Below are 23,527 nucleotides of genomic sequence, written 5' to 3' on the forward strand. Positions count from 1 at the left end.
AAAAAAAAAACCAGTTCTAGCTTGTGTAAAATTGCGGTCTAGGTTGGTCCGGGCTTGAGTTGGGCCTACCCAATTTACACCCCTATCTAGATCTATGCATGGATTGGGTTAGGGCTGGGCTTTACCCGTTAGCCTAAGCCTGGTTTGATCATCAAGCCTATTCTTCGACTTGAGCTCAATTCTAATATAAAGCCCAAAGTGCGATATGCATTATGCAATCAATATCTTTGTTCTATCTTCTATTTCATATACTTTAACTTATTCCAATCCAATCACATTTTGCACATCAACACATTTTGTTCTAATCGTGTCGATAAGCTTGTGTATAGATTTGTATCACAACATGCTTTGGATGCATATAAATACATTGGGCAAATTCTTACAAATACATCTATAACAATAAATCTAAAGTTGAAATAACTATTAATTAGATAAAAACACATAAAAATGCAAACTTTGATAGTTTATATGAAGAGATATATTACAATCAATAATAACGGGAGTTTAGAATACATACAAATCATATAATAACTTCATTAAATATACATCAAACAATGTTTGAGCCTCCAATATATATACACTAAAATACCTCATCTCTAAGATTTGAATTAGAGAAGGAGCAATGGTAAATATGTAATTTTCTTTTCTCATTTAATGCTTATTACTAAAAAGACACAAAACTGCATTCTTTTTGTTAATGATTAAACAAATCAATGGCAAAAATGTTATTTAGCAATCCCATTTAATGCTTGTTAAATGGTAATGGTTGAAACCATGGTAATTGCTGAAACCTCCCTTGAAGTTTTGACCATTGTCCAAACCTCCCCTAAAGTTTGATAATTGCAATCACCTCCCCTAAATTTCTTGACACAGTTGCAAGTAGGCCCCCTTTATAAAATCCTCTAATAAGAGGCATGCCAATGTCTAAAATACCTATGTAATTATTATTAAGGCTGGTTTATACATAAAAAACAATATAAATGTTATGAACAACAAAAAAAGAGTTTAAAGTTGCAATTTTACCTTTGAATAATTGATATGAAGGGCAAATTTGGAAAATAAATCAATTCCGAAGAAAAGATTAGAAGGGATTAGGGTAGTAATTGATATGAAGAAAAAATTTAGAAAATAAACATTTTGGTCAAAAGTAACTACATGGGTATTTTGGATATTTTTGTGCTTTTTGTTAGAAGATTCTAATAGAGGGTCTATTTGCAATTGTGTCAAAAAGTTTATGGGAGGTGATTGCATTTACCAAACTTTAGGAGGGGCATTCAGCAATGATCAACAATTTTACAAGAGGTTTTAGCAATTTTCTCTTTCATTTATTTAAATTAAAAAAAAAAAACCTTAAAATACATCTTATGTTCTTAATAGCCAATGTTGGGCCACATTAACCATCATGAAGAGATTTTCAACTTGCAAATGGACGATCAATTTATTCTTTAAACTATCTATTGTTTTTCTAAATATTTTTACCTTGTCTTCATTGGTCCAATTCTTGATCATTATGGTAGCATATGATTTTCTCTTCTTTATTCCCATTATATGGTGGGTTAATTTTTCATTTCCATTATCTTAAAGCCCACATCATTGGATGACAAGATATCTGATTAAGTGATAGTTTTTATAGTAGTTAATTGTAAGGTTTTCAACAGTTGAAGGTACCTTAGGGATGAGCATTATTCGGTTAAAACTGAATTATTGAACCGAAAATTTTGGTTTCAGCTTTTTCAGTTTTTGGGTAATTCGGTTTGGTTGATTCAGTTTTTAGTAATTTCGGTTTTGGTTTTCAGATTTAGAAATTTGGTTAACCAAAAAAACCAAATTAATTAAAATTCATTATACAATATATAATATATAATTTATAATTTATAATATATACTATTTAATATATTAATTAAATTCAGTTTTTAACCGAAATAACCGAAAACCAAACCAAAAATTTCGGTTCAGTTTTTTCAGTTTTTTGTAATTCGGTTTCGGTTTTCAATTTTTTAATTCGGTTTTTAAAAATTTGGTTTATTCAGTTCTGTTTTTAACCGAATAAACCGAATGCTCACCCCTAGTTGAAGGGGATAAAGTTGGATTTATCATATAGAAGTTAATTCCTGCAAATGAGAATTCAAATGAAATTTTGACAAAGGTAACTAATAAAAAATATTAATTTTATTAATGAACCATAATAAATGAGAATAATAAGAATTGTATTAGTGATAAATAAGAATAATAAGAATTTTATTAATTCTCATTACCTTTGCAAGAATTTTATTTGGACATATCCTTATATAAATGAACCATAATAAATGTGATAAATAAAAATAATTTTATAGATGTAGAAATATATAAAAAATTGCAAAAAAATGGAAATATATTATATATTATCATCATCACAAAATTTGTCATGTGTATACAAATACTAGTACTATTAAAAGTGTGAGTAATATTGTAAAACTTTTCTTTGACTAAAATATCCCAACTTTTAAATTTAGTCCTCTAATTATAAGGATAGAAATATAATTTGAATGGAAATGATTTGGTTTGTCGCTCAAGTTCATGGGTGAAGGAGGAATTGAAATTCACTATAGAAAACAACAATGGAAATTACAAAGTTCTATAAACACTCTCTCACAGAAACCCTAAACCCCAATACACCTAATCTATCATGTTCACTTCTTTTCCAAGCCAAAATATACAAGGAAAGGAAAACCTCCAAACAATACAACGTACACATCTGATTTGGACCCATAAGTTGAAAATGGATAGGATTCATACTATTGTGAAGGTTTTATCCCTACACCTACGACACAAGCCCTATACTTCCACCATAAATTACTATAAAATTTTGTCTTCAGGTTTTTGTTTTTTCAACTTAATTCCAGGTAGGTCATTAGGCAAGTTGAATTAAAGAATTCAAGGCACAAAATGCATCAATGCTGCTAACCTACTATAACCTAAGGATTCCTTGTTTATGTTTGGACCTCCAACATAAAAACATTGGTGGATGCTGAGAATTTATAGTTGTCCCTAATTGAAGATTCAAGGTGTCATTAAAAGAATGATAACAACAAATGTAGGTTGTGTTTGATACCATTACCACTTCTACTTTGCAATGTTTTAAGTTAAATACAATTTTTTAACAAATTGTCTAATCACATCACACCAGATAACCAATTCCACTAAAAAAATATGGGCATTGGATTTGGTGTTACCACTTATAGTAAAAACATCAATGGTACCAAATGTTGTAATTTGTATTGATAACTCAAATCATTTTATGGTAGAAAAAAATATATTCTCATAAAATTTATATTAACCAACTTAAAATGTTAAAAGTAAAAGTGGCAATGGTACCAAACATAACCGTATAGTCTACATTCTGATATTGGCCATTGTCCTCTCCAAAGAATATTTACAGCATCTTTGAGTGCTACCTGCAATGAAATATTTTCTGTTGTTTTTCTTTGTCCTATTGCTCTATGTGGAAAGAATATAAATACAAATATGTACAATACGAATACATACAAAATACAAGACTTTGCACTCTATATCTATATATTTGTATTTGTACTTCTTCCAGACCAAGGTTTTTAAAACCAAACTAGACAACGAACCATTCAGGGGTCCAGTTCACAGGTTGAATGGTTCAACCATTAAAACCGAACAAATGGCCTATTTTAACAAAAAATTTAAAGAAAAACGGCCCAAAACCATTGGACAATTCAATTACCCGGGTCAACAGTTTGTTGACCAAATCAACGGTTTTTTACCAAAAGCCGATTCTGGGGTAAAGTGGAACCAGTTAGGTGATCGGTTCCCAATTTTTCCGGCCGGTCCGGTCTGGTTTTGAAAACATTGTTCCAAACTGAGCTGAAGTGAAAATTAATCCATTTTAGATCAAAATGTCGTGGGTGACGGGGATTTGAAGTCATGACAAAAATAGAATGAAATCATTTGAGCAACATTGGAATATACTTGCTGACTTGTTATCTTGTCAAGTTTTAAGCATTATCACATCTAAAATTTCATATCATAAATGCTAGTTTATACAGATCTTGATTCATTTACAGGAATGACTTTACAGCAACATCTATGTCCCGATTTTACATTCACGGAACATATCGCTGAACTAACCAAAAGTTTTCTCGCTGCTGTAGCACATGTATAGAAACCCATCCTCATCCTTAAAAGATTCATAGACAGAGTCCATGAGATTGGCTGTCGATAATGAGCAAAAAGGACACGTTAGCAGATTCCTCCATGATTAAACAAAGATGTGCAGCAAGAGTAGCTTTTCAAAACATGAGATGCTTGTGTGCTAATAGTATGTTAACTATACCTGTCTGAGGTAAGGTATTTTTCACAAATACAAAGAGAGCTTTTCCAGGAGGCAGATGCAGCCTGATGCTCAATATGTGGATAAACTGTCCAATGGACATGTCTCGGGGAACCAGGTATCTGTAGTAGGAATAAAAAGGAACATAAATAAAAATATGTTCAAATTAATTGGTCACTTTCTACAAAAAAAAAAACAAAATAAAAATAAAAATAATTGGAAATAATGAAATAAAATCTAATGAAGCCAGTGCAACTGAAGATCTATCAGCCATAAAGACTGCCCTATGTTCACTTAAGAGAAACAAAATCAAATATTTGGTTTCTTTCTACAAAAATAAAAATTTAACTGGAAACAGAGAAACAAAATCAACTGAAGCCAGTGCGACTGAAAATCTATCCATCATAGAGACTGTCATATCTTCACTTTAGAAAATACAATGGAATAACATACCTGGGGGAGGGGAGCAGGTAGGATTTTCCATCCGTCTATTGAAGTGTCAACACAAAAAGGGATACACATCAACTTGTACCAGAGCAAAAATCACTTACCAATTTTGCCTCAATTTGTACTATAAATGACCAAGTAAAGCAAATATTTCTCTTTATAATTTGAAGGTTCTTACAAGTAATGTTCAATGAATTCTACCAGCGTTTTGGATTGCTTATCGAGAAGTTCATTTTTCTTTCTTTCACCAATCAAGCATGTGGAAGAAGTAGGCAGATCTATAGATAAGTTAATTTTTAATCCTTCAAGAAGACCTGCCTCTCTGTTTCACCAACCGATCCACTATGAACTCCATCTACTGGAGGATGGTCAAAATTCTTGAAAGCTAATGTCAAAGAAAATGCCAAGCATTCATTGCTTGCAAATCAATGTACACGGAAAATATTTTGTTCCAAAAGTCCATATGTACCAAAGTCACACCAGGACATCTCTTCTTGATGATAACTGAACAAGCACATATTCCATTCCAAAAATTTCATCTCTTCAAACATCTTCAAGAATATGAATGGAGTAAGCACAAGAATCATGAGCTTTTTGTTTTGCGGATTCTGCAAACAGGTTTCCAGTAAGATACATCCATACTAGTCCCCACAAATATTTCCTCAAATGCAAGTAATACCAGATTGCACAAGGTGCAACTTCCTGGTTGGTAAGGTCTCCTGCTGGTTGTAGCAGAGACTTGGGATTGAACCCCACCTGCATCAGGGTTGGGGGGGTTATGGGTCTTGGGGATGGGTACCCCCTGTGTGTAGCCCCTCGGAGTAAAAAAAAAAAGTAATACCAAATCTATGTGAAGGGAGACTGAAACACCAAGAACCCAATTACCTTTCTGGAGTTCTCATCTCTTTAGGCAATATACTTCAAGAAATCTGTTTATTGGTTTATTTTGATAAGCAAATCAAGATTTACCTCATCCCACACCACAAAATCTACATCGTCATGGATGCCATCTGTTGCTGGGAAAAGTTCATTTCTTGCTTTTAAACAGTCTAATGCAACTCCTGACATGCTTGGGAGTCATTAAGCACTCTACCTGATGATTCCAGAGTTTTACCTTTCTCAATGTTCATGTGCACCAAAAATTTAAGCACATTCCACCTTGGTCATTCATTTTACTGACTCTACTCTCCATGCAGGTCCAAAACATTGGCTAGATCAAAGCGTATTTCCTAATTGAGAACCATGTGCATTGCCACACAAAGTGATAACATGTGGAGGCAGTTGTTTCATACTTGTTGATGTTATCCATCTTAACCATTCAATTTATGAATTTGACTTCTCCATTGAAGTTTAGTAAGTTTAGGGTCACCTGAAGTATGTCCTTGATGTTTACAGAAACTGAAAACTGCTTCTAATTTGACTAACATAATGATACTAATGAAGTATTTGTTTATAATCAAATCTCTACAGATGATTTGATTAGAGGCTGGAATATTTTAGCAAGATCGTCTACTTCATCACCTACCATACAAGCAGTTTGGTCCCCTCCTTTGCAGTGTCATGTCAAACTGAACTTTGATGGCAGCTCTATTGGGAACCCCGGACCTTCTGGAATAGGGGGTGTGTTTAGAGATGCAGAAGGAAAAATCCTATCTCTGTATTCTGGCCCAATAGGTGTGGGGGACTCGCTTAGAGCTGAAGTTTTGGCTCTCCTCCAGGGGCTCAGATGGGCCAAGAAATTGGGTTTCCAACAGTTGGAAGTGGAGGGGGATTCAAAATTAGTAGTAGGATGACTGCAATCAAACAGTTTGGGAACGTGGTCCCTTAGACAACAGGTAAGGGAATTATTGAGCCTCACAAGGGAGCTGGATGCAAAAGTGTATTGGTCTAGGAGGTCAGCAAATTCTTTAGCTGACTACCTAGCAAAACAGGGGGTGAATCGGGAGTTTTTGTTTTGTGCAGTGTTGTAAGATTTTTGTTATTCAGGGGTCACCTTTTACTTTGGAAGGTGACAGTTGTTTCTTATGGTTTTATCTAATGAAAGTTACCGTTTCCTATATATATATATATATATATATATATATATATATATATGATCCTTTGGTGAACCATATTATAGTTGATTTTTTTTACTAATACCTAAATGAAGAACATTTTTCAATAGTCAAAAGGTGATGATCAATTGCTCTGCAACCCCAGCTTATGTATTAACCTTGTTGATGGTTTTATGTGTCTTCAGACTCTTCACCAACATCTAGACCATTAACTAACATTCATTATATCAATATATAAATTAAAATTTCCTTGATGTTTACAGAAACTTAAAACTGCTTGTAATTTGACTAATATAATGATACTAAATTTGCATTTTTTTCTTACCTATTAACATCATCCGGTGGTGAACCATTTGGCAGAAAGCATAGTTGATTTTTTTTTTTCACTCATGGCTAAATGAATTTTCAATAATCAAAGGTGATGTTCACTTGCTCTTGCAACCCCAGCTTCTGTAAACCTTGTTGGTGGATTTGTGTCTTCACCAACATCTTGACCATTAACTAACATTCATTAGATCAATATATAGACTAAGGTTTCCTTGACAACTCTGTCTTTTCCAAGCCAAGATAAACATCCCAGTTGGTTACCTTACCTATTCCTTTCTAGAGGTCTGGAGTATACTGATATACGTTACAGAAACCAAATATCATTACAATATAGAGATAATTCATGAAAGCTTCGATTTGACATGTTTATTTCTAATAAAAAATGGCCATATATTCCATCAAGCCTTTAGATGAATATGCTTCTTAAAATACAGTGATCTAGATATATGGAGTAACAAGGTTTTTTTAACTAGTTTATTTGCATTTTATTGATCCTTTACATTTTAACCTGTTCTAGTTAAAAATGGGTATATGTTCACAGTTTTAAATCCTACCTTTTGGGATCATCAACCATATCTTTGTGACTTTGTCCTTTTCTAACCAGTTAACCACCACAACAGCACAACCATTTCCACTATGATACAATTGTTTATAGTACCATTCAAATTCCAACAGCTTCAAATATAATCTAAGACTCCCTGTTCTCCACTTAATAAAATCAAGTAAAAGAAAGAGAAAGCTTTGAAAGAATATTGTAACAAAAGAATTTGGTGGGATTCTGTCGAATTTTTACACTCAGTACCATATTTTTAATATTTACCAACCAGAACATGTCCTACAATAGAAGTTTGTGGTTAGAAAGGAGCATTCCTTGATGTAATCTATTAGAAAATTTGTAAGCTCTCTGGCTCCTTTGATGGAGCAAAGTTGATACTTATATAATTTCTAATATGCAAATACAATATCACCAAGAAAACAAGACTATGTTAGAAACTAAATTTTAAGACTCCAGAGATTTAGAAAAAAATTCAAAGATATACCCCCTCTCTTTCTTTGAGGAAGACAATATAAGTTGAATCAGAAGATTGTACAAAAAAATCAACTCAGAAAACATGGCAAAATTTTCAAGAGAAAACAACTCACTTTCAGGATATCTACATATATGCAAGCATATACAGGGAATGCAAGGAATGTCACAGTGATTCACCACAGATTGATCTGAGCTTCAAAATCCAATCTCAGATGCATCAACAAATAACCAATTTCATTGTAAACATCAATTTATTATTGTGCTTTAAAGATACAGCAAAAAAAAGTACCAATTTTCTGGAGACCCAAAGTCGAGGCTTGAACTTACTTTTTCTTTTCCATCTCTGGAAGATCAGTCTTTGAATATCTTTCAACAACCACCTATAAAAGTACCAATTTTCCTGTAATAAGCACACTTTCACACTCCTTAAATAAATTGTCTTTTGGTCATCATAGTTCAATTATAGATGCGTTTCTTTTTTGTTGGCAAATGCACGAAATTATGCTAATACAGTAGCAAAGATGTCTACTGTGTCCAATGAGGAGAACCAGCTATGAGTTCCTAAGTCATAACGTTCATTACATCATTGAGGGAATTTTAAATACCGAATCTAAAGCCTGCAGTTGTCCAATTTTAGAAATGAACATAACTTAGATAGGCATATAAATAATAAATCAGACAACAAAACATAGTATAGTTATCATCCTTCAGTGACTGCCCATATGTCTTGTGAAATTTCTTCTTTAGGTTCAGCCAATAAAGAACTGGATGGTTTATTTATAGTACCTTCCAACCGTGATGGAGAACCCTGGATGCTAGTAAACAGTGATATGGTCGACATAAAATTAAAACCGAAGCTCCCTTTTCCTCACTTTTAGGGTGAAAGTAAAAAAAAAAATCGCCCTAGAAATTTCTCGTCCAAGTTCCAACAACTTTCAGGGCTTCCACGAGCCATGGCGGACAAATAGAGAAATCAGAACTTTCATCTTGAAAGTGAATTCTCTTTAGAAATCCACGATAATTGGGTATCAAAAGATAAAATCAAAAAGAAAAGGAAGGGAAGAAATTCTCTAATTCCCACCCAAGCTGAGTTTCGATTTGGCTCTCCCCAAAATGTTCTCAACTATACCAAATAAAGTTCAATTCACACCCGTAAACTCATGAAAGGGATAATTACATCTGAAGTAAAAAAAGAGGAACAGAAAATGGTAAACTTACAGGCACTCGATCAGGATATTTGGCGAGGATATCCCGTGATTCCTGAAATCTCTCATCTGCAGCAAATCGAACAGATAAAACGAAATTGTAAAGGAAAAGAAAGGACTAAGGGTGAATGAAAACAAAGGATAGAAACGAACCGAATGTAAATTCATCTTTAAAAGATCTGATCTTCCCCATGAATGTTCTTACAGAACGAAACAAATGCGAAAATGATCAAAGAATTTCTGTTTGCTTGCTTAAAACTGAAAACTTGTACGAGAACGGGATGTTTACTTGTTCTTGCTATTAACACAAACGGCCAACGTTACACCGCTTCTTCTCTTTTCTGGTGGGCCTACATTACCAATTAGACAGATTTCGATGAAAAAGATAGTCATTTAGATTACGTGAACGACTCACGATTTGGACCATGATATCAGGTCGAGCTTGCAGATTACACTATAGCGCATAGGATCAATTTTGTCCACCGACTAAACGGTCCTGATGAAATTATGGGTTGTGAACTCCAGTCGTCTTCTCTGGCCTAACTCGAGAAAAGCCCAAAGCGTATAGGATCAATTTGGTTCCGTGGTTGTTTTCTGAGAGGCTTTTTTTTTTTTTTTATATATATATGAAAAACGCTACTTGTGTTTGATTACGTGGGCACCACTTCAGCACTTCACCTTTTCTTTTTCAAAGATTTTACAAACGGTTAATCGTTTTTTTTTTACTTTTACGCTGATGTATAGTTTAATTGTCATAAACAGTTGTAATTATTATCTTTCTCAATTTTGTAAGCAAATAAAATACAAAGGTTGAATGAAAAATTGTAAATTAAACCAAACACAATACTACATGTTTTTTGTTTTTTCTATTTGATTAGATGTTTTATGGGCATTTCAAGTAACACACTATAAAGTTGCTTTCCATCTTAGATAAAGTGCACCATATCAGCATTTCATTTCAAGAAATGCCCAGGCATTGGGGGAAACATGAATTTAATGTTTCCCCAAATGCCCCATGCACATAATCAAATCATTTTAGTTTTATAAACGGTGAAACCAAATAGTAATTTCATATGTAGTAAACACCAACACCTATGCAAATGTGGTGGCGTTTTTTCAATAAATGCCAACAAACCAAACATAGTATAATTAGTTGGATTTTTGAGTTTGTAGTGGGATAATTTTCAAAATTAACCAAGTTTGAAGGGTCCGGCCCACAATTTTCCAGGCATGGATGGCCCCTATGGCTCTTATATTGTTAGTTCTTATCAAAACTAGCCCCTTGTTCAAATTTCCTACACATTAACTCTTCCCACATCCCTTGTTATTTATAAGGAGATGTTTTCAATAGACGTGAGTGATAGTGGGTAAGGATGTGGGAAAAGTTTGTGGAGAGGCAAGAGTGCTGAATCTAAGTTGTCCAACCCTTGCCTTCGGCCACCTCACTTGATTCACTTGAATCGAAAACTAAAAAAAAAAAAGGATGCATTCACTTTCAAGAAATAGGACTTTCTTTTGCAAAATTCTAGTTTCAGATTATGGTTTACTACCAACATGAAATTTGAAAACCATCTTTAAGATCCATTCGTTCGGCAATAAGTTACTTACATGAGTAAATGTATTTATTTGGATAAGTATTATTTGGAAAAATGTTACTTGAGTAAATACATTTATACATGTTATTTTATATGGGTAAGTGAGCGAGTTTCTTAAAGGATCTTTTGTTTTTTGTTTTTCCTTTTTTTTTGTAGGGATATTTTAGTTTTATATAATTTGGCCAATTTCCCCTCTCCATGGGTAAATAGCTTAACTCATTGGTGAGCAAGTAAAACTTTCCTTAATAAATTACCAAGTAAAACTTTCATTGGTGAGCAAGAGGAAAACTTTGTTTTTATGGGACCTACATTTCACTAATAAAAGAATATAGGAAAGTTGGTCAATCTCCCAACTCTCCAAAGTTGCCTCCAAATAAACAAGGCCGAAGAATTATTTGCTATAGTAGTTGCAGGTTTCAAGCCTTGGCATCACTTGTTTTTGCGTTTCCAATATTATTATCAAGATTTTAACATAATATATAGTAATATACCATATCGTAAAGTATTGGTAAATCTGCCAAACCCCAAATAAGGAGTGTTTTGGATTTTGACCAGTTTTAGGGGTACCCCAAAGAAATTTTGGGGGAAAAAACTAAAAAGAGAGTTATTAGGTACTGAAACATCTGATATGGGGTATAGTATTAGTTTGTTTGGAATATAAATGTAAATGTATATGACTCAGTTTTGAAACTGTATAAATACAAATACAGGTTTAGAAATACAAAACAAAGCTTTGCATTACACATATTCTCTTTCCAACCTGAGTAACACATTGCCCCTCCTAGTTCATGAATACAAAATGGGTCCAGGGTTGAAAACCCAATTTGTATTCTTGTTTGTTTCCTATCCATACAAAAATAAATGCATTTTTGCAAACATTCAAAAGTTTGCATTGGTGCAAATATTAATGCCCACATGTGGTTTATAAGGCCACAGCTAGAATTGTTCATGGGTTGGGTCGGGCCGGGCTTTCACTCTGCATTAATAGATTTTTCTAAGGCTTGAGCCTGAGTCTGACCCAACCATCGGACCTATAATTTGGGCTGTTTTAAGCCCGAGATCAGGCCCATGGGCCTAATTACATGTCCAAGCCCGACTGAAATGCGGGCCGGGCCAGACAGGGCCGTCGGCCTACTTGGCCCGTGAACAGGTCTAGCCAGTAGCCACAGCTAGCTGCCGTTGTATAGGATATGGATATTTCCACTCACACGTATGTCCTACTCACTTTCTTTACCCACGCCCTATTCATGGTGATACACTTAGTCGCACATCTAACATGGCGATGTGCGGCTGCAACCTGCAATTCAAGGTTGCGGGCAGGAAATACAGATTGAAAAGAAAGTGCACGGAAAAGTGAAGGGGAAGAAATTAATATGAGAAATCCGAGTTCAGATCTCTTATCCATACAAATCCACCTCGACCCACATAATAACATCAGGATAGTAGTGTTGTGGTTAAACGATGAACAGAGTTCTGGTGGGAGGTGAACCGGAGTCGGGAGATCCGGAGGCCAACGTCATATCATCATCATCGATGATCGATTTAATTCAGTTTTAATTTATTTCATTAATTTTTATAGCCCAAAGTCCAAATTAATATGAATTTGCAACCAACACCCGGACTAGAAAATGCAGCCTAATAAACTAAAAAGACTATATACATTAGTAGTTATAAGTTTCAATAATATATAACATTATGGCCATATTACTTCACTATCTACTCAGAACCCATCTTAGCTTAGACATGCAGAATCTGGAAAGAGTTTATCGGGGAAAAGTTCAGAGTCGTCACCACCATTAACGACCCTACAGTTCTTCCTTATCTCTCCGTCGCTGCCAGTCAAGACCTCGATGCCTCCCATTTTAACCATGGCTTTAGCAAATTTCCAGTCCCAAACCTTTCCGTAGTAAGCATTCAAATCAACCAAATCCTTAAGGGAAGTCTCCGTGAGCAAAGCCTGATCCGAGGTTAGCAGTCCACGGTTTAGCTGAAGCCCCACGTAGTACATATTGTCGAGTACTGCAGGCGTTAAGGAGTCGAGTGAAACCACAGTTGGGTCCGTAGATGTGACGTTCGAAGGACACTTGCTCCTGAGGATGCTGGCGTAGATTGGGTCGAGAGTTGGATCTATGTCATCGGTGTCACTGAAGTTGTATAGCCTGTTGATGAATGAGCTGCAGTGCGCCACTCCGACGGAATGCGCCCCAGAAAGTGTAACCATATCCGCTGTAGTTAGGTTCTTGGCTGCAAAGCTGCCGACGAGCTCCGTGGCATTGAGTAATGGAGAGGGGATGTTGGTAATTACCTCGCTCTCTATGGAGACTAGGCCATCCCTTCGTCCAGCCGGGACTCGGTAGTGTATTTTCCCGGCGAGGCTCGCACTGTCTCGGGCGGCAAAGGCGAGGATATCGGCACAGGAAACAACACCTGGACACTGAGCTTCCACCATGGCCTTTGCGTCGTCGATCACTTGGAAACCGTGCAGGCTTCTGTTGGGCTCTGCCTCTTTTTCTGAGGAATTTCCCAGAGTGGAGTCCAGTAGCACAGATCCATCACAACCCTGTGATGTGAATAAAATGATCAACTTCTTCAAATCCTTGGTAATTAGTGATTGAAGCTATTTGATCTTGTTAAAATATGTGGACCGAAAGTCTTTATAATGATTTTTTTATCTGAATTAAGAAATTGAATTACAAAGATTAATCTGGATTTGAAATGGGTAGTTTTATTTGATAGCTAGATATCCACATGTTTATAGTTAATTATCATTTTTTTAGAGTGGATAATTTCTCTTAATATTCTTTTTTGAGAAAGGTAGGTTTATACTCTCTTAATATCTATCTTCTAGAAAAAGAAGAGTATTAAGAGAATAACTATTTTACTCTCAAATTAAGCTGCCTTTTTCCCTGACATATGTATATATTCCCTTAAAAAAAAGTGAGATAGTAATTAATTCCACTCTAAAAAATGATAATTAATTACTCTAAATATGTTGGTGCCTAGCTATCAAATAAAAGTACTACCCACTTCAAAAGATGTATAATTAATCCATATTAATCTTTTTAATTTAAATAAAAAAAACTTATTATAAAGACTTTTAATGATATCAATCCCATTCTTTTAGATGAAATGAATTGTAAATTACAAAATAGACTCAAATTAAACATACCAGATAAGTGGTGAATCTCAAATAAAATAGATTATTGTTTACAAATAAAATCTAAATTAATCTCTTAACTGAAATGAAAAAACTATATATATATATATATATATATATATTTATTTATTTATATACTTTTTATTTTAGAAGGAGCAAAAGATTTCTAGTTTCTAACATACTTCATGCCGACACTGAAGCGCATTTTTAACCGTATATCAAACTATTAAATAATGGTAGAAAATTTTATGATAACTAAACAATGGTATAGAAATTTGGGGTACCAAAGTTTTACGTACCCTTACAAAGCAATCATGAAAATGCATGCGGATGAGTCCAGGGGCTATTCTCCGGTTGTTGGCATATGCACCGGCCACTACCTGCCGAACGGTTTCTTCAGCGGACGGACACGACTTATCGTAAAAGCCAATCTCCAAGTCCACACCATGAGCCATCTGCAGCAGAATGGCAACCAAATACATGACCACAGCCTTCACCCCATTAGGCATGGTGCCAGCAGCTAGCAGCAACCGCCGGCCGATAGCAAATTATCTGTTGCAGAGGCGAGAGAGTTTTTATTTGGAAGCTCTCTGCATGGGATATATGGATGAGAACCTAATTAATTTGCTTATATAGAGAGAACTAACGGGACCGTGCGATATGCACAAGATTTATTAAGCCAAAGCTAAATAATAAAATGCATCATTTGCTAAAATACCCTTTATAGTTTCATAAATTTACTAAAATCCACCATATAGTTAGTATTTTATTAAAACACCACTTACAATTTGCAATGGATTTAATCAATCTTTCATTAGATGAAATTGGAAAAGTGGGAAACTTCTCATATTTCTTAGTCTAAAATGTTTTATATCATAAATCTCATTTTTAAATTTATTTTTTTAATAATTGCACTATAATTTTTAAAATTAAATTTTTAAGTTTAAATTTTTTGGACCGACTGACCAAAACAAAAAAATTGACCCAAACCGATAAAACTTGAGTGGGTCAGTTTTCACAAAAGGTCAATTGGTTTAATTGACCAACTCCCCAACCTGACTAGGTTAGTTTGGTTGGCCAAATAGCCTATAACCGAACTGAACCAACTCATGAACACTCATAATTTCTGATAAATTAATAGTCTCATCTCTAATAAATAACAATAGTTTAATCTCCAATAATTATTGAAAATTTAGAGCGAAAACACACAATTATTGAAAATATATTAATAATGAAAAAATACAATAATTACAAAAATATGAGAAGTACTAAAAATATATTAACTTACTCAATAAATAGTATAATCTCAAATAATAGTTTAATCTCTAATAAATAATAATCAATAAGTTATAACAAAAATGCAATAAATACAATAAATTAAATTTAAAATTTAAATAATAGTAGTTTATTCTCCAATAATTATTGAAAGTTTTCTATTAAATAAAAAAACAAAATAATTTTATACATAATCATTGAAAATACATTTAGTTATTATTAATACATTTTAAAATTATTATTAATAAATATTATTTTTTTTTTGAAAGTCATTTTCTCGAGTTATTACTTGATATAAGTGAAATTAGTTATTTACAATATTATGTAAAAATATTAAATTATTATTAATTTCAATATTATGTTATAATTATTTTTCTACTTTTCAGATTTTTTTAAATTTATTACATAATTTCTTTATTTTAATTATTTAAAATCTAGTTATGTTAAATAGTTAAATATTTTAACAATTTAAAATATTTAGTTATTTAAATACTTAAATAATATGTAAAATATTTAAAATTTCAATGTTATTTTTTATTGAATTTAATTATCCATAAAATCATAACTAATACTATTATTACATAATTTCATCATTAATTTTGTAATATATCAAATTATTCTTAATGTCAATATTATGTTATAATTATTTTTCTACTTTGAAGAAATTTTTTAAATTTATTACATAATTTCGTTATTTTAACTATTTAAAATCTAATTATGATAAATATTTAAATATTTAAATAATCTATAACATATTTTAAATTTTTTTTGTTATTTGAATTTTATTTATTTAAAGCTATTACATATTATTAAATATTTGAAAAACATTTAAATTGGTAATCTAGAAAAACATAATTTAAATTGTTAGTACATAATTTCGTGATATATTTTGTATAAATTTAAAATTATTTTTAATAAATATTTTATATTTATTATATAATTTTGTTAAAATATTTAAATAATTATTAATTTTTTAATCCAAATTATTTAGATAGATATAGATAGAAAGTAGGGGAGAATATAAATTGGAATTAGAGATAAACTCTCTACTAAATTAGAGATAATTTTGGAGATAAACTCTCTACTAAATTAGAGATAATTTTGGAGATAAATAGGAATTAGAGTTAATTTAGAAGATAAATAGGAATTAGATATAATTTTGGAGAAAGTGGGGAAGGTAGTTTAGGAGAAATTTTAGGAGAATAGATTATTTAGGTTATTGGGAAAGTGCATCTCATTGGTTCTTTAAAAAATGACATGGAATAAAAATAATAATAAATTCAAAAAAAGGAGAAAATTTCTTGACTACTTTGTTTTAGTAAATAAATAGATAGATGAATGGATGGCTTGTAGCAAGGGGTGATCATTTCAGCCCGGGCCCATATCAGGCCCGCAAATTTTAGGTCCGGGCTTGGTCTTAATACTTTAAGCCCCAGCCTGCATATATTTAAATTTACACATTTTGTGTATTATGTATGCATATGTATAATTGTTATTTTACATTAGATTATATATTTTATATATAAATATTATAGCATGACATGTATAATTTATATTATATGTAATATTTTATATTATATAATGTATAAAATAATTTTATATGCATGGTATGTCATTTAATATAAAATGTTATAGATATGTAATGTTTTATATAAGAAAGACATTGGCCCAAAATCAGGCCCAGCCCGGCTCAGGCCCGTGTAGACCTGGGCTAGGGCTTATGTTTCAAGCCCAGAACCCCGAGCCTGGGCCTAAGCTATAGCCCTTATCATAAGTGCAAAGTACGACCCGTGATCACTCCTACTTGTAGCATGGTTTTAAAGACCAGGTTAGATGGTCATACGGGTTTACCTAGGAACCAGTCATGTAACTGGTTTTGTTTCATCCTAAAACTACTCCTGTGAACCAAAAACCGTTGATATGGTTAATGACCCACTAATTCGAGTGATTGAAACATCAACCCATCGATCCAGACAACAGTTTTTAATCATTTTTTTATTTTATTTATTTATTTTAAATAAGAACAAACTATCCAATTGAACTGAATAGTCAAACCGTTTGACCTACAAACTAGTGGCTAAAGCGGTTCTGTATCCGATCCAAATTTTAAACGGAGAAGTACGAACAGCCCTAATACAGAATTCTGAACTATGCTACAACTCTATAAACATTCAAAAGTTCAAAAACTCACACCTTATACACCCATATGCACCCGTAAATTAGCATTAATTCCGAACTGACACCTACCCAACTATAATTTACGCCATTAAATTCTGGAACGGTCATTTTCCCAATTTTAAAACCTTCGGTTGTAGGTTTGACCGGTAGGAATCCGAATTCACTCTCCTTGTATTAATTTGCATCTCCATCACACCAACAATAACACCATCTAATACTGAGATTCCGTTTCCCTGATGCTTTTGTCAGAATGGTGCAGTCGGAGGTAATGAAAGCTCATTATTTGTACTCACTTTATAATAAAATAAATGATAGTTAATCTTAGCCGACAAGGCAATAGGTAATAGATCATACGGAAATAGCTAAAACAGTAATGATTTCCGTGAATGAAGGGCTAAGCTCGTACCGGGAAAGAGTTATTGGTCACCTAGTTTTGGTAGATATATATGTGTGTAAGGTTTTTTGGCTCAACCCCTCTATTTGGCTCAGATTTTATTTTGTATATAGCATCGCTGGTTGACATATTCTGGAAAAGAATAGGAGAATGAAGCAACCATTTTACCAGCTTGAAAGTAATAGATATTGCAGAAAAAAGTGTTAGATATATTGCCATGGTTAATTAATGAGTCTAACCCAGATTAGGTTTGGATAGAATAATGGCTAATGTCCAAAAAAAAAACTGGCCTGTGTTCTTAGACCCAAGTTTTTGCCTTTGAAAATTTTGCATTTTAGGCTGTGTTTGGAAGGACTACAAATACAAATATGTACAACACAAATACATACAAAATACAAGATTTTGTATTATTTTGTATGTATTTGTATTGTACATATTTGCATTTATACTCTTTTCAAATTGAGCCTTAGATTTCCATTTATTTGCAGTGTGATTTTCATAATATAGAATATGATTTATACTTAATATGACAAGTAAGGCTCAAAGTATTGGAAACACAAAAAAAAAAGTATCATAAAAGGAAGTTTTAACAGATGCATTGATATGCTTTTGAATATGTATGAATATATTGAAAAAAATTAAGAACACATGAATACAATAAGAAATTCAAACAAAGCCCAAAAATGTATCAATAGTACTAAATATAAGTTTTAGATGACTCTCTATCTATACTACTTATAAAAGTGCCAATGAGGAGGTAGTGGCTTTTGGAAATTTTCTTTATTGAAATACCCCTCCTCTTGAATTTAGTTCATCTCCATTGAAAGGGCAGAAAATGTAATTAAAAGAATACCATTAAGTACATTCAATTATCTCTCATTAAGCCTCACATTTAAGTTATTAAATAAATCACATTCTCTCTCATTGAATCCAACATTTATACTTTTGCTTATCATCATTAAATTCCACTAATAAATCCATACACAATAATTATTATTAGAATGAAATTTTATATTTTTAAAATAAACATAGAAATGAAAACATATTTTTCATCTAGGCGGTGGGTAATTAGTTCAGCCATTTGGGTCAAATGGATAATTCCACGATGTCATAAATAAATAATACAACTTTAGAAATATAAAAAATACTTTTGTTTATCATCATTAAATTCCACTAATAAATCTATACACAATGATTATTAATAGAATGAAGTTTTATATTTTAAAATAAATCTAGAAATTAAATCATATTTTCCATTTAGGTCGTGGGTAAGTACTTCAACCATTCGTGTCAACTGGATAATTTCATGATGTCATAAATAAACAATACAAATTTAAAAATATAAAAAATATAGAAAAAATACATTTTGAAAAAAATGGACGTATTGCTATTATTATATATTTGTCATATTAAAAAATAACTATGATAAAATAGACATAATTTTATTAATGATGGACATCAAATATACAACTTAAAACCAATGGGAAATAAAACCATCTTCCTTTCTAGGGGGTGGGTTAGCGATTCAACCTTTCAGTTCAAATAGGCTAACCCATGATGTATAATTAAAAATAATTTTTTTAAAATAGGATAGTACAAAAAAATATGAAACAATTTTGGGCACAACTATAATATTATAAAAAAAAAGTATGATAAATAATAATTATTTTATCAATGATATAAATGAAATGCAAAATTTAAAACAACTTTGAAAATGAAACCATTTCCGGGTCAAATGGGTAAATCTATGATGCATAAACTCAAAAAAATATAAGCTTTGTATAAAGCATTTTGATATAATTCTATTGTTATATATTCACCATATTAAATAAAAAAAATATAAAAATAACAATTACTTTTATCGATGATAAAAATGGAACTCATGATTTAAAATTAACCAAAAAAAAGCAAAATAGTTTTTCAATCAAAGTGGTGGGTTAGTGGTTAAACTATCCATGTCAAATAGATCTTATTATTAAATAATAAAATACATAAAATTATAGAGAATGTAGAAATTTTTCGATAATTTTGGGTACATTCTATAATATTATATATTCATCATATAAAAAAGTGTGATTAATGAAAATTATTTTTATTAATGATAGAAGTGGGATAAAAATTAGGTAAAAAATAAAGAGCATTAATATCTAACACATGACCCGACTAACCATTTCAGATCAGATTTGAATTAGGGTATATTCAAATATGATCTAATCCAAAGATTCGACCGGGTTTCATAAATATTGATTTGAATCCAAATCCAATCAAGATGTCAAATATTCAAATCTGATACAATCTGATTTATTTTTTTAAGTAATAAATTATTAAAAAAAATATATAACATTTGAAATAAAAAAACAAAAAAATTAAGTATTTTTTCAACTATTTCCATCATATAAAAAGTTTACAAAAATGCAATATAAATAACACATTTATAAATAAATAATAAATAACATATATATTATATATAAATAATATATACTATATATAAATAATTGATTTGACCACAATATTAAAAACCAATGTTCAAACAATATATTGGAATTGCATTTCCTCTTGGTAGATAAGTAATTTTTATTGCCTCATAAATTAAATAATAAAAAATAAAAATATAGAACTTTTTATAAATTTTATAAAAAATCTAAACATACATTAATATTATATATTCTTTGTATTAAACAAAAATATGTTTGAAAAAATGAGAATTATTATTAGTAAAAATAGAAGTGGCTAAAATACAAAGAAAATAATTAATTAAATGTCTTATTCATAGTCTATTTTCTTGGTTAAATAGGTTAATGGTTTAACTAATAAGTTCCTTTGATTGCTGATTATTATCATCATCATTATTTGATATTGCCACGTGCAAAAATAAATGCGAAAATAAGGTTTACTTTTATTGATAATGAAAATGTAATACATGATTTAAAATCAACCAAAAAAGAAAAAATGGTTTTTCCATCCAAATGGTGGGTTAGTGGTTCAACTATCCATGTTAAATGGATCAACACATGATATTATTATTAAATAATAAAATACATAAAATTTTAGAAAATGTATAAATTTGTAGATAATTGTGGATACATTATATAATATTATATATTCATCATATAAAAAAGTGTGATTAATGAGATTTATTTTCATTAATGATAGAAATGGGATAAAAATTATGATAAAAAATACAAAGAATTAATGTCTAACACATGACCTCACTAACCATGTCCAATGGACCAATGATTTAATTAGATAGGTCATTGTAGGCAAATGGTTTGGTAGGGATGCAAACAAATCGGATTTGAATCAGGGTATATTCGAATTCGATTCGATTCAAAGATCTGATCAAATCTCATAAATATTGATTTGAATCTGAATCTGATCAAGATGTTGGATATCCGAATCTGATACAATCCAATTTAATTTTAAAAAATAAATTATTAAAAGGAAAAGAAAGTATAATAGTTAAAATAAATAAAAACAAAAATATAAGTATTTTTTCAACTATTTTCATCATATAAAAAGTTTACAAAATGTAGTATAAATAACATATTTATAAATAAATAATAAATAGCACATATATTATATATAAATAATTGACTTGACCACAACACTAAAAACTAATATTCAAACAATATATTGGAATTGCATTTCCTCTTGGTAAATAAGTAATTTTTATTATCTCATAAATTAAATAATAATTAATAATAAATAAAAATATAGATTTTTTATAAATTTTATAGAAAAATTGGAACATGCATTAATATTATATATTCTTCATACTAAACAAAAATATGTTTGAAAGATAAGAATTATTGTTAGTAAAGATAGTAATGGCTAAAATACAAATAAAAAATGAATTAATGTATTAGTCATAGTCCATTTTCCTGGTTAAATAGGTTAATGGTTCAACCAGTAAGGTCATTTTGTTGCTAATTATTATCATCATCATCATTTGATATTGTCATGTGTAACATGCGTACACTTTTATTAGTAAATATAAAGTTGTATATACTTTGGACTGTTTGGCCCAGAAACTGTCTATATGTATGCAACATTTACATATATACACATATATATGTATAAATGTATATAATTGGGCCGAGCTCGGGTCGGGTTCAGGCTAGTTAAGGGCTAGGCCCGCCCAAGCTCGCCCTGGAAAAAAAAAATAAAAACTGACTTATTGGGCTCGAGCCCAACATGAGGACAAAAAATCCAAGCCCAGCCCGTGTAAAATTCCGGGTTGGGCTGGTTCGGGCTCAGGCTGGGCCTGCCCAAGATGCACCCATACCAAAAACCATTGAATTGGTTAGTGACCGGCTGACCTGGGTGGTCAATGGACCTGTTCATGGGCCGGGTCGGGCCGGTCTCGGGCTGGGCTTTCACTCTGTATTAACAGATTTTTCTAAGGCCCGAGCTCGAGCTCGACCCGACCATCGGGCCTACAAATTGGGCCCGAGCCCGACCCTCATAAAAAGCCCGAAGCCCGATCCTGGGCCCGAGCTCGAAATTTAGCCCATACTGTTACTATTGCTGAAGTGACTGAATAGGGAGAGAGAGAGAGAGAGAGAGAGAGAGAGAGAGAGAGAAATTATAAAGAAAAGAATAAAAAATGTATATATTAAATTATAAATATATATTTCAATAAAAATTATATTATTTATATATTATATATTTTATAAAATTTATAATGCTGAGTCGGGCTGGGCCGGGCTCGGGTTAGGATTTTTTGACAAATCCCGAGCCTGGTCCGAAACACAGTTGGGCTTACTGTGTTAGGCCCGAGGTCAAGCCCGCGGCTCTAATTACATAACCAAGCCCGACCGAGGTGCGGACCGGGCCATCGGGCTACCTAGCCCATGAACAGGTCTAGTGGTCAAACCATTAACCTGTTTAATGGTTTTGGTCATTTATTATTTTTTTTTGTGTTTCATTGGAATGGGCCATATGTTCGAACTGGACGATAAACCATCAACCCAAAACGGTTCCGATTCTGGATTGGTTTTTTAAGCCTTGTGATTTATAAATGTTGAAAAATGATACAATAACTAAAATATGAATTAATATAGGTTGTGTTAGTATTTATAAATTTTACTAAGTCAATTTTTAATGTTTAGCGACAAAAATTTATTAAGAAGAGAAAAACCAAAAAATTCCCAATATAATGCGTAAGTGTAGGAGATCCAAGCTTACTTTCTCCTCAATTTGCATACATAGTTGATGGATTAAATTTCCGTTTGGGGATCCAAGTTTTCTTGAAGCAGGATCTTAGGGGGCATTGGGGGGGCGTCTAATTTGTAAGCCTCGAACAAATAAGCTTTTAAGTCGAGTTGAATTCGCTCAACTCGAATCCACCCCTAATTAGAGAGCTTTTGCTAAAGCAGGAAATATTGTACAGAACAATAAGGATATCTCATCCAGTACTTATCATTATCATTTGAACCTTTTCCTAACTATATTAGTTGGCTATATGATTCTTGTTTGGCCATTCCATTTTTGTTTAGTGCCATGTTAATTGCTATTTTTTGGTATTTT

General features: G+C 31.9%; 2 protein-coding genes across 3 annotated transcripts; both read right to left on the reverse strand.

Moving 5' to 3' along the window:
• Window positions 1–3,953: 3,953 nt before the first annotated feature.
• LOC104607118 (autophagy-related protein 8i) lies at window positions 3,954–9,784 on the reverse strand. The gene is made up of 5 exons (XM_010272645.3): window positions 9,553–9,784; window positions 9,413–9,468; window positions 8,522–8,574; window positions 4,340–4,458; window positions 3,954–4,218 (listed from the first exon to the last, which is right to left on the reverse strand). The coding sequence occupies exons 1-5, from the start codon at window positions 9,590–9,592 to the stop codon at window positions 4,130–4,132; spliced, it is 357 nt and encodes a 118-aa protein (XP_010270947.1). The 5' UTR covers window positions 9,593–9,784; the 3' UTR covers window positions 3,954–4,129.
• A 2,839-nt stretch (window positions 9,785–12,623) lies between these two features.
• LOC104607212 (peroxidase 5-like) lies at window positions 12,624–14,764 on the reverse strand. Of its 2 annotated transcripts, none has more exons than XM_088901697.1 (2): window positions 14,457–14,764; window positions 12,624–13,554 (listed from the first exon to the last, which is right to left on the reverse strand). In XM_088901697.1, exons 1-2 carry the CDS (start codon window positions 14,658–14,660, stop codon window positions 12,727–12,729), a joined length of 1,032 nt encoding a protein of 343 aa, XP_088757823.1. In that variant the 5' UTR covers window positions 14,661–14,764; the 3' UTR covers window positions 12,624–12,726. The 2 variants fall into 2 exon arrangements, with proteins under 2 accessions (XP_088757823.1, XP_010271091.1); XM_010272789.2 differs by having other exon boundaries at window positions 14,451–14,764.
• Window positions 14,765–23,527: the final 8,763 nt, after the last annotated feature.

Source organism: Nelumbo nucifera, chromosome 3 (assembly GCF_055504915.1).
Source record: "Nelumbo nucifera cultivar China Antique chromosome 3, China Antique-T2T, whole genome shotgun sequence".
Lineage (NCBI taxonomy): Eukaryota > Viridiplantae > Streptophyta > Magnoliopsida > Proteales > Nelumbonaceae > Nelumbo > Nelumbo nucifera.